Source organism: Salvelinus sp. IW2-2015, unplaced genomic scaffold (assembly GCF_002910315.2).
Source record: "Salvelinus sp. IW2-2015 unplaced genomic scaffold, ASM291031v2 Un_scaffold922, whole genome shotgun sequence".
In the NCBI taxonomy this organism is placed as follows: domain Eukaryota; kingdom Metazoa; phylum Chordata; class Actinopteri; order Salmoniformes; family Salmonidae; genus Salvelinus; species Salvelinus sp. IW2-2015.
The window spans coordinates 170,884-188,027 of NW_019942647.1; the positions used below are offsets into that span (position 1 = coordinate 170,884).

At 40.8% G+C, this 17,144-nt stretch overlaps 2 protein-coding genes across 7 annotated transcripts; one reads left to right on the plus strand and one right to left on the minus strand.

Moving 5' to 3' along the window:
* The first annotated feature begins 1,644 nt into the window (after positions 1–1,644).
* Positions 1,645–10,309, plus strand: LOC112069157 (ataxin-7-like protein 3). 6 transcript variants are annotated; one of them, XM_024136448.2, is made up of 14 exons: positions 1,645–2,060; positions 2,427–2,506; positions 2,637–2,749; positions 2,879–3,011; positions 3,113–3,284; positions 3,407–3,507; positions 3,613–3,671; positions 4,225–4,270; positions 7,317–7,354; positions 7,443–7,511; positions 7,648–7,691; positions 9,350–9,421; positions 9,785–9,921; positions 10,013–10,309. In XM_024136448.2, exons 3-14 carry the CDS (start codon positions 2,699–2,701, stop codon positions 10,207–10,209), a joined length of 1,119 nt encoding a protein of 372 aa, XP_023992216.1. In that variant the 5' UTR covers positions 1,645–2,060; positions 2,427–2,506; positions 2,637–2,698; the 3' UTR covers positions 10,210–10,309. The 6 variants fall into 6 exon arrangements, with proteins under 6 accessions (XP_023992216.1, XP_023992217.1, XP_023992218.1 ...); XM_024136449.2 differs by having other exon boundaries at positions 3,613–3,635; XM_024136450.2 differs by lacking the exon at positions 9,350–9,421.
* Positions 10,310–12,373: 2,064 nt separating this feature from the next.
* Positions 12,374–17,116, minus strand: LOC112069158 (transmembrane and ubiquitin-like domain-containing protein 1). The gene is made up of 3 exons (XM_024136453.2): positions 17,026–17,116; positions 13,283–13,845; positions 12,374–13,165 (listed from the first exon to the last, which is right to left on the minus strand). Exons 2-3 carry the CDS (start codon positions 13,828–13,830, stop codon positions 12,796–12,798), a joined length of 918 nt encoding a protein of 305 aa, XP_023992221.1. The 5' UTR covers positions 13,831–13,845; positions 17,026–17,116; the 3' UTR covers positions 12,374–12,795.
* Between the last annotated feature and the right edge of the window lie 28 nt (positions 17,117–17,144).

Here is a 17,144-nt window from a genome sequence, read left to right on the forward strand (position 1 = left end):
AATGAATGTTTCTTAGTGGTATCAAAGGAATATATCGTTTATCGATTAAGAGTTTTTGCTTGCCACTCTTAAAGAGTAGTTATTTTTGCCCGGACTGCAGATATGAGATTTAATTCCAAACAGACTATGTTGTACAATTTAATATTGGTTTTGATTTCTTCCTTGAACCACTGTTTTACACTTCTATTTGATCTAAAGCTGATTTAATGAATTTGTTTTAATAATGTCGAGGGCTGTGGTCAGTTCCATTTGAAATCAGGGATAGATTTATTTTAAATTAAATAAAATTGACACCAACCCCGATATTCTTTTACTCGAAGTATCCCAAAAAAGCTTTGCACTTAATGTAAGCCTGTCCCATACTTCCTGTGGTCAACAGTCAACTGTTCAGCCCCTTCATGTGTTTGTGTGAGAGCGACTGCATTGGTGTGTGCTGTCTGTATCTTGTTTGACTGTGGCTTTGATTATCTACCCTTCTCCATGTGTTACTTCTCCACTCCCCAAGGATTAAAAAACATTTGCTTGGTGAGAGAATGGGCTAGACGGAGTTCCTAAACATGTTTCTTACATCAGTCGCATGCTTTTAAATCCTTGAGGGGCAGTGAACAAGTTTGCACTTAGGGGAGAAGGGTACAGAAACCGACTGCAATCTGTGAAGGATGTATGTGCCTGCGTGGTGTAGGAGGCACATCTCATCCCATTACCACACAAATACCTTGATGTAGATTTTTTAAAATGCCCTTATCTCAAAATGATTGAAGCCGAGTCATGTGTGGTCCTGTTGGTTACCAGCACAAGGCCAGATGCTTTACACGACCCACTGGACAGGTTATGTCATAAGTTTAACTTGTTTCCAGGACAGTACAATGGGTTAACAATGGGACTGAGTTAGTCCATTTCTAAATCTCATAATTGTTGACTGAATAACACCAGCATGGTGGGCTATATATGATTTGGTGAAGGGAATGTGGGAAATGTTATGGAGGGTGGGATACTGGATTCGGGAAAAGGGATTTGGGGAAAAGGTGTTGCCAATGGGAATCCAACATACTGTTGTATGGTATTTGTAAATATTGCTTTTTTTGTATTGTGTGGAATTACTTTGATTTGTAGTTGGATTTATTTGGCCAAGTCTTGTCAGTGGCTCCATCTGAGGCGTGAGTCCATTGCTTGCAGGGGAAACGTTTTTGATTGTATTTGTCCGTTTTAGTTATCTCTCCCCATGTTGGTTTCTTTGTATAAATGACTAAATGAGAACGGCTTTACAGATTTGTACTGCTGATCATTTGACACATTTTTGATGTTTTCTATAGCGGAGGGTGTCATGTCCCTGCTATTTAAGCATTTGGCAAATAAACTTGGTCTTTAATAAAGTATACATATTGCATTCATTATTTTTTTACAAATGATTGTAGGTGTTATGTGATGGATGTTGAAGACAATTGCCTACTGAAAATGGATAATGGACCACCTCAAATAATATGTTCGAAATGCCGACCAAACAATAGTGTCCTAAATAAATGGATAAATTAGAATTTCGTCAGAAATGTACAACTAGCTATACCCTAATCTGGTTTGGTTGTTTCATGAGAAATAATCGATAAACGATCACCGTGATTATTTCACCTCTTCCCTTTCCGTCAATAACATAAATGGCCACTCGCGAGAGGGGGCGGATCCAGACATCCGATGTTTTTTCTATTTAATTATTGCATATCCAATTATAAATTAAATGTATGCACTTAAGTACAGTCACTTGAGTTGATTAGAAGTTCATTTCCTTTCTCTGCCATTTTCCCCCTACTTTAGGCCAAGTAATACGGCACGGCGAACCTCGGTGATCGTTTAGTGAGGTCTGTTAGGAAGGAAAATGGCAGCCTCTTTTTACATTTTCTTATCATTTCCCTTTGACTGCTCTGCTGGATCACATTTTAATGACTAGCTAATAGCTACAACAACATGTATCATCCTAGCTAGATACAATGTAGCAAAATAATCTGTTGTCAATGTCCAGCTAAACTGTAACGGCTAACGGTTCAATCGTAGATTGGTCGTTGATGGTGAGTGCGAGCTGACCAGTATGATATTCTCTGTAAAGAAATCATTGAAATAATTGTACGTACCCTTATTAGTAAGATTATGTACAATGAGCTGATTTGTTAGCTAGCTATGTTTTTGCTATCGGTAGCAGATATTAGGAAAATATTTGTTTTCAGTTGTTACTGCGTTCTATCCTAGCTAATATCGAAGGTTAGCGCAAGCTAGCACGTAGTAGCTAGCCTTGTCTTAATGCTCACTCTAGTCTCTAGACAATACAACTGTTCTGGCTTTACTTTCGTTTTTGTTCTGGTTCTGTCTTGTATTGTGTAGCCGCGACACCAAATTGACTAATTCAGTGAAATTTATTTGTTTATTTGTTTCAACAGCTAACCAAAACAATATCAGGCAGTCACCTCTGCCAACTATTGGCGAAGAAGAGGTCTCAACTGAGTGTCGGTGCTCCTTTGTAAGTGTTGATTCAGTCTCACTCTGGGACTTTTGTCCAATAAATGGATAATCTCTTGTCTCATCACTTATTTTTTATTGTTTGAATTAGTTATTTTAAATCACTAAATGTGTGTATTTCCTGTTTTCAGCTCTGTTGTCCCCCATAGCTGTGCCATGTAGAAGGCAGTGATTCGCCCTTAAACTTTTGCAAATGAAAATGGAGGATATGTCTCTGTCGGGCCTGGACAACACCAAGCTAGAGGTGAGTAGTGGACTACACTTTCACCATCCTATCATGTTTGGTGGTAGTTGTCCTGCTTTAAAACAGGAAGTTGCTCATGTAGTTTCCTTTCCTTTGTGACTCTGCTMTATTTTTTGCTGCCCTCCACAGGCCTTGGCTCAGGACATCTACTCGGACCTGGTGGAGGACGCCTGTTTGGGCCTGTGTTTCGAGGTGCATCGTGCTGTCAAACAGGGCTACTTCTTCCTGGATGACACTGACCAAGAAAGCATGAAGGACTTCGGTTAGGACCTAAGTGCTTTCTCCTGGGTCTGGTTATCTGGTTCATCTCTGCCTTTAATTTGTTAGTTTATCTTTCATGTATGTTCTCGCCTTGCTCCGTAGAAATCGTTGACCAACCAGGAGTGGACATTTTCGGGCAAGTGTACAATCAGTGGAAAAACAAGGAYTGTGTGTGTCCSAACTGCAACCGGAGCATTGCTGCGTCCCGCTTTGCCCCTCATCTGGAGAAATGCTTGGGCATGGGGCGCAACAGCAGCCGCATCGCCAACCGCAGGTCAGCAAGGGGCACTGGACATGGACAGTGGACACTACACTACAATGTGACATAGAAAARAAACCAATACATTCCTCAAGTGAATGGGCAATTCTGATKATTTTCTTGATATTGGTCTACAGAATAGCAAGCAGTAACAACATGAACAACAAATCAGAGAGTGATCAGGAAGACAATGATGACGTCAATGACAATGACTGGTCGTATGGCTCAGAAAAAAAAGGTGAGAATTTAACAAGTGTGAATCCCTGTCTGAATGTTTTTTTGTGACTGTAGCTGAACAAGCACATCTATGCTTGTCTTACTCCCCTCTATTTTCCCTCTGCAGCTAAGAAGAGAAAGTCAGATAAGGTATTTTTACATTCTTTGAAACAACATGTACCTTTGGTAAGTTTCATTGCTGTGGAGATATTTATTCATGTTTTGTATGTTGTGTTTTTGTCCACATGTAATTGCAACGGGGCCAATAGATTAAAAAAAATAACCTTAAGGATTTCTGGTATCCCTCTGTCCTTTCTGCTAGCGCCGGGATGATACCAGTATCGCATTACTCGTTAGTATCGTGGCAAGGAAACTTCTTTAGGAAAACATCCCCAATGTTGGAAACAAACATCATTAAGTTGTTATCCAGTCACATTTATTTATTTTACAAGCTATCGTGCAAATTTTACAAACGGCAGCTTTTTAAAGGACCAAATAGTTTGCTCTGCTTTGTGTTTGATTTTTTTTTTGCCATACTGGTATTGTCACAGACCTACTTTCTGCTTACAAGCATGGCAAGGATGAACATTTTAGATTTTTTTAACAAATTTAATTGGATCAAGGGGTGTGTGCTTCACTTTTCCTGTTGCATGCTTCGCTAGTTGTTTGTGATATGTTAATCTAGATCAGTGTGAATCTAAATTGACAGTTCTTCTCTTTTTGTGTATTATTTCCTTAGAATCCAAATTCACCCAGAAGATCAAAATCTGTAAAGCATAAAAATGGTGAGTATAACGTAAACTCACCCCATTCCGTACAAATGTGCGCAACCGCAACATTCAAACGAGGCTACAAAGAAAACTAATGGGACTGTAGCGACAGTGTTGACTTCAAAATCGGGGGTGTGAACTACGTTTCTATTCAAGCGTTAATCAACATGGTAATGGCTCTATAGTATTGGAGAAAAGTAGAACAAACAGACCCTCCGTTACATCGTGACGTGTCTAACGTACAGCACGCATAAAGCAACTATTTATGTCTTACAATCTCTCTCCACCAGGTGTAGCACTTCATCCTTTAAAAACAAGAAATTGACAGTGACGGGGGTAAGGGGGGGATACCTAGTAATTTTTTGCGTCATCATTGCATGCGATCATCATTCTCAAAGCCGCTGTTTACTTCTAAGATCACTTTAGCGCCGCCCTAAAAACCCGATTCAAATTCGACACAAACCTTCAAATAGGTATGTAATGACACATTATATAAACTCTTTATAGTGTTTTATTTACATTTGAGAGGCGATAAGGTGATAAATTGGACAGATCGAGTGAAAAAAAAGCAATTTTCCCAAACAACATCTCCTTCTCACTATCACGCATTAGTTTTGCTTCCCCACCCGCCATTTTTTTAAAGACCCGACGGAACTCATTGCCTTGTTGAATTATGCAGAAACGGGCAGCGTGGGGGTCATGTAATTGATTCTGTTGGAAAGGGGAGAAATTGTGCTTTACAATGGTATTGACATTACAGTTGATCTGGAAGTATTACGTTTTTGGTGCGCTAAAATAAGGTCAATTGTAAGGACCAAGGTGATGTACAAATGTGAGTGAGTTTACATTACCTCTTAGAACCCATGTAAGATGCAGGTGAAGTGACAAACTATAAGCTGTGTGTCATTTACATTTACTGAATCCTGACTGCATAATGCATTTCCCTTCTGGAATGTAAATATTTTCCAATTGAAACACATGATTAGAATGGCATTTTTCTTTTTTAATCCTAGTGGCAATCAGTAGTTAAAACAATAACAAGGCATTGTCCCCGCCCCTTATTCTGTAAAAAGCTGAGGGATTGTGCTAGAATTTTTTTTACCACTCAAATGAATAGAAAGAGCTATGGATGCAAGGACTGACCATCGTGATATCAAAGTTATAGTTTTGAGGCTGTATAGTGTTTTGTTAACAAACATTGGAGTACAACAAGTTCTGATGGGGTATGACAGTTTAAGTTATATTCTTCAAGAATCAATGGGTACATATCATTAATTTATAAATCCTAAAATGGATGTAGCAACTGCAGATTGTCCCTTTTTTTTTTAATGTAATTTGTCAATATAATTTCTCAATCAGCATTTATTTCACTGAAATTCACACTGATATTCATACTAAATTGCATACATTTATGCTTATACAATGCATTCTGATATACAGAATATTATATGTGTATGGTGTTTTGGTTGTCGGGAGTTGTGGGAATGTTCTAGAGTCCAGACTCTCTGTAGCCTTGAAATGGAAGTGTGTAGGTGAAGTCGAACATAGAGCCCACTCCTGAATACACCCAATTTATGGCCCTACTTTGTGTGTGTTTGTGTGCGTGAAAGTTTTAGAGTAGTTGATTGAATGGTTGGGGATGTTTTACACTCTGGTCGTTTCAGTATTGCTGGGGCCAAAGCCTTGTTGCAGATCAGGAAGCTCCGTGCGTGCCGTTGAGAGATGATGCATTTCCTCAGTGATCGGAAGGGGCTGATTACTGCCAGGCCAGCTCTATAATGCCCTCCCCCACTTCAATGTAGGGTCAAAGGTCAACCCGAGAAGAATCTGGGAAAGAACCCTGTCGCTTTGGGGATAGTATATCAGGAAAAGTGTGCCTGGAGTTTGAACTTTCATTCCTAAGGAAATTAACCTTYGCAGAGACCCAGGGTGTCTCCAAAATCCTCTATTGAGAATGTTAATGTGGCCTTCTGGATTCTTCACGATAGATGGCCATTGAAGGAGTCTGCTGCTTAAATCCAGGTCAAAAGCACAATGTTAGCAGAATACAGACGTAGTACAGTATGAAAAGGATCAGAAGCAGCATTGAAGATGAGGATAAGCAATTAAGATATCAGGCAAAGGCCGACTCTTTGTGCTCCACAGTCTCCTGTTTGCTTGATGATTTTAATTTGACATGGATCATGGTGCAAAGCTAATGAGCTGAGAATGACTTACAGGAAGCTGACAATTGTGTGCAATAAATCACAGTTCAGCCTCCAGTTTTCAGTTCTTTGTATGTAATATATSAATMTATTTTCTGTATTGTGTTATATATTGTTTAACTAGTTCAACARTTGAGTGAAAAAATCATGTCAGATGATAGTCTGGTCCRGGTAATGATAGACTACAGTCAGGTCTCTAAAGCAGACCAGCTGCTTATCTCTTAGTTTCTCAGGTGACTCAACAAGTCCTCTTGTGCATTATCCTATCCATTATCTACTTGACATATTCATGCTTTTGTTTGCATTATTATTATTTTTTGTCGTTTTGTATCATGTCTTCATTGATTCTTGATTTCCTGATTGTCCATGTTTCTTTAAATGGAGCTGATATGAAACAGTGCTGCTATCTTCTATGGAGCGTCAAGGATGTTCCAATGTAATAAATGACCTGAACTCAATCCACACCAGTTTGATCGACCTGTCATTTGTGGCTTTGGCCCTTAAAGTGCTGCTCAATTTCAATCACAGATTGATTAAARCATTKAAATATATTTTGCCTTATGCTTATGCATAAATATGCTTGCTTTTGCAGCACGTARATAATAATCAATTATGWTCTCTTACCTCACTGGTCAATAGCTAGAGAGACCTTTGCTTCATCCCGTCATAAACTGTAKATTTTACGTATMTTTTCTCAGACATAGGAATCAATTGTTTGTGACATGTAATATTGTGGATATTGCACTAAATGTAATCACTGCTGTATTTCATGGTTGGTGGTGGTTGTGTGCATCATCTGTGTCTTTGGGAGTCAGTGGCAAGTAGARTGATYGATCATATGCTGTTCTCTTTTTCAGGGGAGCTTAGTAATAGTGTCAATGCAGATCCATACAAGGTAACCAGAATCCATTTTTCTGATGGTTCACACCTACATATCTATTAGTGTGTTGATGTCTGTTATCGTTRTCTCTCCKTCACTGCAGTACAACTATAACACTGGCATCAATTACGAAACTTTAGGCCCTGACGAACTGAGGTCTCTGTTGACAACAGTGAGTCATTTTCATTTATCCATTCTACCATCCATCCACAAGTCTAACTGTATATCGGATCACATCTAAAATCTCAAGACATTTATCAGCGGTGTGTATGACTGGCTTCTCTAACTACACTGCCCCCTGTCTGCAGCAATGTGGAGTGATCTCGGAGCACACCAAGAAGATGTGCACCAGGTAGGGATTACTCTGCACGCAGACACAGCACATGCACCTCTAATAGTCTTGTCATTTCCACCTAACGTCCTATCAGCTACACGGAGTGCGCACACATACCTTTATCACACAAACTCATTAATACATTTTGTTTCTCAAGCGCTGGCACTAGATGTTAGCTTGAGTTTGCTGAATTTGCTGATTATGATCATGAGCCATTCAGGGTTGTACTGTGCCAGACAGACATCTTCCTGGAAGTTTGATGTCAATGTCAGTATGTCCTGTGTCCATCCCTCAGCCTGCCCCTTACTATGGACCTTACCAGMTTCTCAGAGGTGTTTGTTAAACTAGCTAGTCAGGAAGGTCTTCCGTGACTTGAATGACGTGTGTTCCGGACAAGTGGTAAACCTGTGGCCCAACTCCATTATGGAGGCTGCCAACAGACACTCATGGTTACTGTTCTGGATGTTGTTTCCGTGAGACCTTTAACATGATCAGTTTCATTGGTGTGTTGTGATCATGTGTAGTTGGGACTGATTTTTGGGGTACACAAGTGGCAACTCTATGATTCTCAATTATTTTCCATTTCCTTTATAACATACAGTATTTATTAGATGATTGGGGTCAGTTATTGGCTAATTTTCTTTTAAATGTATACTGAACAAAAATATAAATTAAACATGTAAAGTGTTGGTCCCATTTTTCATGAGCTGAAATAAAATATCCTAGAAATGTTCCATACGCACAAAAAGCTTATTGTGTGTATTAATGTGTTTACATCCCTGTTGGTGGGCATTTCTCCTTTGCCAAGATAATCCATCCACCTGGCAGGTGTGGCATATCAAGAAGCTGATTAAACAGCATGATCATTACACAGGTGAACCTTGTGCTGGGGACAAAAGATTAGTCACACAACACAATTCCACAGATGTCTCTAGTTTCGAGGGAGTGTTCAATTGCCAGAGAATGTAATGTTTATTTCTCTACAATAAGCTACCTCCCAACATCATTTTAGAGAATTTGGCAGTACATCCAACCGGCCTCACAACCGCAGACCATGTGTGACCACGACGTCAGCCCAGGACCTCCACATCCGGCTTCTTCACCTGCGGGATAATCTGAGGGGGGAGGGGGTAATGAAAAGTATTTCTGTCTGTAATAAAGCCCTTTTGTGGGGGGGGGGGAACCCATTCTGGCTCCCTACAGTCGGACCTACAGTCGGCCCACCCATGCCTGCGCCCCTGCCCAGTTATGTGAAATCCATAGATTAGGGCCTGATTTCCTTCTATGAACTGTAACTCGGTAAAACCTTTGAAGTTGTTGCATGTTGCGTTTATATTTTTGTTCAGTATAATACCAAACTGTGTAAAATTAGTGAAACAATTCATATTTGATTGGACTAAACAACAGATATTTTCCAATTGGACTATGTAAGACCCTGATTGGACACTGCCTGCCTTACGTGGTGAGAGACTAACTGGACACTGTCAGTGAGCAAACATTCATCTCTAACCTCCAAACGCTGACACCTGACCCATCATCTGATTGGTCACTGGCAGTGTCTGTTTCTGTCTCTCTCCCACTCTTGTCTCTGCCGTGGCCCTGAGTAGGCGGGGCCACTGTGCATTGTGGGCAGGTGTTTCTCAGGTGTTTGTAATGCCACGTTGTGTCCCTGCCAGGTCCCAGCGGTGCCCCCAGCACACGGACGAACAGAGGAGGGCCGTCAGGGTGTTCCTCCTGGGGCCGTCCGCGTGAGTGTGCCCCTCCCCCGCCCCTCAGACCTCCATTGGTTCTGACTGGTTTATTCCTAGAACTGATATATTCGATCTTGATTGGTGCCTGTGGTGTCCCTAAATGTACAGGTGTTTGCTTGAGGAGTTGTATTGAATGACTATGTATTTATTGTGGATGTTTTGTGCCAGTTAGATGGACAGGCCTTATCATTGAGGGTGGACTATGTTAGTTAGCTACTGTATGAGCACTCATGGGGCCAACTGTATGGCCTGGATGCGTACTACAGTAGGTGTGCTGTATGGCAGATTGAATGGCTCCACCATGTGTTCTGCTGCTGTCTCAGTGGCTGGTCTGATCTGAMCGGCTGTTGTCTCTGTCAGGTCGTCTCTGCCCGATGCAGACACGATGGTGGAGAGTGACTGCTACGACGCCTCAGACGGACAGGTTCTCATGAGTCGCCTACAGTGGGACGGGTCCTCAGACATCTCCCCCTCCGATTCAGCCTCCTCCAAAGCCAGTAAGAGAACCGAATTCAGGTCTACATTCTGTACGTTCATTACAGTGAAAGTCGGTCTCATCTCATGCCCTGCTCTCGATCTCTCTCCCAGGCACCAACAACTCAGACTCTAAGAAGCCCAAGAAGAAGAAGACGTCTCTTGGCCTAAACAGCACAGGAGGAGGGGGCGGCAGTGGGAGTGGAGGGGGCAGTAGCTCCCAGAGTAGTCTAGTAGGCCAATCCAACAGAAAGAAGAAGCCCAAACTTCCTGTTCCCCCTGCCCCCAGTATCTATGACAACCTAAACTAGGGTAGTCCCAGTCTCCCCCCCCCCACCGTACCCAGGAAGGTGACTGGAGGGTGACATGGAATTCTGAACCAAGCTTCATCCAGACATCCAGCTCCCCAGCCTGTCAAGTCATGGTCTCATACCTAACAGAGGTGCAGATGATAACCCATTAACTCACATCCACTCACTCACACATTAATATCAGCTCTGATTAGCCCAGGGGTTGTAACTTCTCTTTATTCATAAATGGACACAGCACCCCTTCATTTGAACACAATTCTTAGTTGTTGTTGAAGACAATATTTTGCAATTCCAGTTATAAAGAAACATGGGTCATTGATTGTTCACTTTAATTGTTTTTTTGTTAATCAGTGATTTAGGATTCAGACATGGACCAATCACACTCCGCTTTTTTGCACTCTGATCTGTTTTCTCCTGAAAACAAAACACTGCTTTCTTTTTGACTCTGTCTTAGGAGGGGACTTGTGGACTAATTGCATCACCTTACGACTACAGCTTTGTTATTGTGGTGGGGGATGTCAGTGCCATCTTGTTGTCTCACCAGTATTGGGGTATTTGATGGTGACTTTATCCGTACTAGCATTTTATTGCACATTGGTGTATGTGTGGGTGCATGTGTGTATGAATGTTTGTTGTGTAAAGTTGACTGTTTTCCATGTTGTGGGCCTGTGTGTGTGATTTAATTTGTTTTCAGATTACTATGCATCTCTGAATGTGCCATTGTGGTTGAATCAGTATGTGTTATTTAGAATATTTCACTTTTTTGGTTTACATAATGTCTGCACTCAGTAAATTGTAAATGCAGATGTTGACATGTATCATGGAGTGAGCCAGTGTGTTTTTGTATACCGATACATGTGGTATGATGACCTATGTAAAAGAATCATGATTTAATTGGATACTGTATACATACATGGTAACCTCTCTACCATACACAGCTTAATGCTAAACAGTGCTTCTTCCCTGTCTATCTTTACTGTTTCATACTCAGTCTGAAGTTTCTACAACCTGCTTCTGCTGCAAATCACAATATCACTCTATACAAGTTGTAGATCTCGCATTGCTTCCTGTTGAATAATGCTATAGTATAGTCAACCTGCTTTTCTTCTCAATAATACTCTAGGTCAATCTGCATCACTTGACTTGCTTTCAAAGTCTGTCTCTGCGCTTGTAGGAATTCAAATCCGCCACCACTTGCAACAGAAGTGCCATGGCTGTTGCATGGGATATTTCAGACTGTTATTCTTGCCATTTTCAGTTTTACTCTAGCTAACGAGTTAAGTTTGATATATATTGTTATTCATTCCTGTTTGAGAGGCCCACCAGACTATACTTGCTAGGGAGAATCTTATATACCCTGAGCTTTCATTTAGAACATTAGGCCAGTGAGTAAGTATGACATCACTTTAATGTGCCCTAAAAGAATCAACCTTCAAGTGAAAAAACACCTATTTTGGGTATGGCTCATTTCATTTGTCCCTCTTTACTGACAGGATAAAGAACGGCTTGTATTTCTAATGCTGCGTAACTGTTTATTTGTGTGTCTCTGAACAATATGAGTGTGGACAAATGACGCAATAGAAAGTGTCTTCACAAAACAAAAACTTTTTTCATGCACGTGTGTATGCATGTGCAAGTGCAAATATGTCAACTGTATATTAATGTGATGCACAGCTAGGTTTTCTTTATATCTCAGTTTCTCATGTGTACAGAGGTTTCTTTGTCTGAGTAAAATGAAGTGTCATTCAGATTTCTTGCGTTTTGTCATTTTGTCCAATATCAGACATACTCCCTCTTTACACAGGGACTGATTGGTTTGAATGTCTTTAAATCTGAAGCCAGAGGAAAACAATCGAACTTAAGGGATAAAGAAATTTCCCTCTCGTCTGTGTCAAATTCCCTAACAGAAATCCTGTGTCCGATGTGGTTTCATCACATTCATTCTATGTACAGTAAATACATATTTACAGTATTTTCTAAACCAAACATGTTGCTTATTTTCATGCATTAACTTATATGGTTTAAAATAAAAGATATTAGTGTAGAGTAATTCAAGCAACAAAAATCCTTACAAACTGTTTTGCCTTGCAATAAGGCAGTCGTTACAGTCCACAATAACTAAGGTGAAAGCTCATTCCCAAAGAACTGGAAAGAAAGTAGAACAACCTAACACAGAACAGGTTATGTGAAGCCAAACTGGCCAGAAGATATTGCTGACACAGTGGACCAAGCAGCCTGTGGTCCTGGGTGTGATGCTGATGGTTCTGCCCTATAAAGGACCAACAGGAGCTGGACCCACTCAATGTTTTTCTGAGAAGCAAAATTACAGCTCAGTATTATCTCTGCTTCATACTAACAAACACACATTCCAAATAACTTGAATCTCTGCACATACAATCAATCTCAAATTATGCTATTTGCTGGTGCATGCACAAACACAGGCACACCCACTCTTAGGATTCCAGTTGAGCTCTATGGTGTCTGAGGCAGAGGCCCCCTGACTCCATTCATCCTCCTGACACAGTTGTTATTCCTTCTCATTCTCCTTCCCAGATGAGGGCCCTTCCATCCTGCCTCCTCTCCCGCTCACCGGCTGTGCATTCCAAAGATGAGGAAGCTGAAGAACACAGTGACTCCCACCAGGGAGATGGTAGCAGGGGCGGTGAAGAACTGACGGTAGTTGATGCGGAAGTACCAGACCACGGCTAACATCACCACGAACACAGGCACCACCAGGCTGCTGGTGCTCAGAGCCAGGCCTGCAGCCCTGATTCCCCCACTAGCCCCAGAGCGAGCTGCCTCCTCTGGGCTGGCCTCCCGCAGCACCTGGGACACGTGGCAGTGGATCACACTGTTGTGAGAGATGTTGAGGGAGAGCAGAGTCCGTTTGGGATCCTGAAGCAGCTGGCCCTGGTAGATCAACTTGATCTGACGCTCCCGCCCTGAGAAGTACTTACTAGAGGGGAGAAAGAAATGTCTCTGTAAGACTGTATGGGAGAGACATGCATGTTCAATAAATCAAAAAAGGTTAAACACAGAAAATGTATAATGAGAGCTGCCATATCATACTAACCTCTTCAGTAGACCCACTGTATCCTGGGGACTCAGGACTGCCACCTCTTCTGTGTCATTCAGGAACTTCAAACGAACCGTAATGCTGGTGCAGGAGACCACTGAGCTCAGCTTCTGAACCTTCTCTTCTTCCTCATAGTCATCCTCTTCCTCATCATCTTCATCATCATCAGGCTGGTATGTCTGAGGTTTCTTCCCCTGGATATTCAACAGCAGGTCAACTCCAGCCCCCTCTCCTGTTCCCTCACCATCTTCCCTCTCAGACCCAGGCTCCCCCTCCTCTGGCTTGTTCTCCTGGGAGGGTGGAGGTGTTTGCTGCTCTGGGGTGTCTGCACTGGGTGGCCCTCCACTGTAACTGTCATGGCCCCCCAGCCCGATTAGAGAGGCGTGGGCTCCGACTGTAAGTATGGTGCTCAGTATGTGGTCTCCCCGATCTGCCACTTGCGTGGAGAGCCAAGCCAGGACCAGGGCCAAGACCAGAAGTAACACACCGCTTACTGCAGCCACCTCGTCTCCCATCCCGTCCATTGTCAGTGCACACACCGCCATCTCTGTCCTTAGTGTCTGTTGAAAAGCAAAAGAGAAGTGAAAATAGTGCAAGAATACATATGAGTAGAAAGCCTATGAGCAGAGAACCTGTATTACAACTGTCAGGGGCGACAGAGACACTGTATTACAACTGTCAGGACAGAGACCTGTATTACAAACTGTCAGGGGACAGGATGACAACTGTCGGAAGACCTGTATTACAAACTGTCAGGACAGAGATCTGTATTACAACTGTCAGGGACAGAGACCTGTATTACAACTGTCAGGACAGAGACCTGTACTACAACTGTCAGGGACAGAGACCCAATGATTACTACACTGTCAGGGACAGAGACCTGTACTACAACTGTCAGGGACAGAGACCTGTATTACAACTGTCAGGGACAGAGCCTGTATTACAACTGTCAGGGGACGAGACCTGTACTACAACTGTCAGGCAGAACCTGTATTACAACTGTCAGGGACAGAGACCTGTATTACAACTGTCAGGGACAGAGACCGTATTACAACTGTCAGGACAGAGACCTGTATTACAACTGTCAGGACAGAGACCTGTATTACAACTGTCAGGGACAGAGACCTGTATTACAACTGTCAGGGACAGAGAACTGTATACAACTGTCAGGGACGAGACCTGTATTACAACTGTCAGGACAGAGACCTGTACTACAACTGTCAGGGACAGAACCTGTATTACAACTGTCAGTGACAGAGACCTGTATTACAATGTCAGGACAGAGACCTGTATTACAACTGTCAGGGACAGAGACCTGTATTACAACTGTCAGGGACAGACCTGTATTACAACTGTCAGGCAGAGACATGTTACACACTGTCAGGACAGAGACCTGTATACAACTGTCAGTGACAAAGACCTGTATTACAACTGTCAGGGACAGAGACTTATTAACAACTGTCAGGTACAGAGACCTGTATTACAACTGTCAGGGCACAGAGACCTGTATTTACAACTGTAAGGGAGAGATCCTGTATTACAACTGTCAGGGACAGAGACCTGTATTACAACTGTCAGGGACAGAGATCTGTACTAAACTTCAGGGACAGAGACTGTATTTACAACCTGTCAGGGACAGAGGACCCTGTCATTTACAGGACTGTCAGGGACAGAGCTCTGTATTACTAGGCTTCAGGCGACATGCGACCTGTAGTTACAACTGATGGACAGGGACCTGTACTACAACTGTCAGGGACAGAGACCTGTATTACAACTCGTGCAAGACTGTACAGAGACACGTACTTAATGTCAGGGACAGCCTGTATTAAACGTCGGGACAGACCTGTACTACACTGTCAGGGACAGAGACCTGTATTACATGATCTGCTGCAGAAGACTTGTGGTTAGCAAGTCGGCAGAGACCTGTATTACAACTTGTCAGGGACACGACGACTGGTATTTACAATGTACGAGGTGTTTACAAGTGGAAGAGACGCTGTACTACAACTGTCAGGAGCCGAGAGGACCTGTATTACAACTGTCAGTGACAGAGACCTGTTTTATTAGATGTTGTTATTTCTTTTTATTCTGAACTATAGTTTTTTTATTTTCCTTCTTATTGATTTTTTATTTTTTTTTTATTATTATTTTGTCTTAGTCTAGTTAATTTTTTTTTAGTTTTTTTATAATGTTTTTATTAATTCGATATTTTTTAAATTTTTTTTTTTACTTTTTAATTTTATTATATATCTCTATGTTGGGTATTATCGTTCATTTAATGTCCTTCCATTCCTTTATTCATTTTTCGGCGTTTCTATTTAAATATTATTATCACTTATTATAATTTAACTTTCAATTCACGTTTATGTTACCCTATATTATATCAAATTTATGTTCGTATATATCTTTTTTATTGACTAAATAAGAATCTAATACGAGTTTTATGTATATTTTTTTATAATTTATTTAAGTTTATTTTTTTTATAATTGGATCAAATATCTTGTATATATGTATGCACCCTCTATCCGTTACATGTGATCACTTCGAAGTTATCAGCTCTGCCGCATATAATTTTTCTGTGTTATATCCTTCGATTGACTATTTGTTATTAAATTATTACTCTTTTCTTTATGTTTTAGCTTATTGTGTTCTGTCCGATCTTTTTTTTTATCGTAGTATCAACATCGATACGGTGGTTCTTTCTAAAATTTATAATTCGTAATTTAAATTTTTATTTTATATCGTGGATATCTTTTTATTATTATTTATTACTTATTTATTCTTTTATATCGTCTATTTCTCTCTTTATTTTATTTTTAATATCTCTGCATTTTTATTTTTTCAATTTTCTTTTATTTTTTAATCCTAATATTTTCATTCATAAATATTAAATACCTTCCTTATTTATATTTCTTATTTTTATATATTTACTTTACTGTTGGTTTATTTATTTTTAATTTCACGTAATAATTTTTATATTAATACGCTCTTCATTAATTATTTTTTTATTTTATTATAACATAATTATCCTGTTGTTTATAATTTAATTTTCTTTCTAGAATCTTCCGGTATTTCCGTTTTTTTGAATCTTTTATCCTTACACACTTGTCAGTGGAAGAGTATCTGTTATTACAACTGTCAGTGACAGAGATCTGTATACAACCTGTCAGGACAGACGACCTGTATTACAACTGGTCAGGCACAGATAACTGTACTACACAACTTAAGCGACAGAGACCTGTATCTACAACTGTCAGTCACAGACCTGTACTACAACTGTCAGGGACAGAGACCTGTATTACAACTGTCAGGGACAGAGACCTGTATTACAACTGTCAGGTACAGAGATTAAGTGCTACTTCAAAGCAACCGTCTATAGTTTCGTAAGTGATGGCCGGGCAATATTGTCACAAAAGTTAGCTAGCAAACCGTAGCTAACCATCTAACTAATGTCAACCCAGTTAAAACATGTCACTAATGTGTTTACTACTACATTGTGCATCCGTTGAAGAACTAGCTAGATACAGATGAAAAGTGTTTTTCAATGTTTATGCTAACGTTAGAAGACATATTGGTAGGTTACTAGCTAGGTATTAGGTAAGCTAGCTAGCTAGTAATAGCAACAAGGACGACCTTCGTTTGCTAACTTTCACTACATTGTCAAAATGCTTTCTATAGATGTTCTTATTAAATGCACACACCAGTTATATGCGCATTTGAATATAAGAGGTGCGCTTACCTGCTATGTAGTCAAATCATGTTTGACGACATGCTACCATGCTAATTTAGCCACAGCCCCGATAATAAAACTGGAGTAGAGGGCCACATAAACACAGATGACGTTACGCCACCAGCACG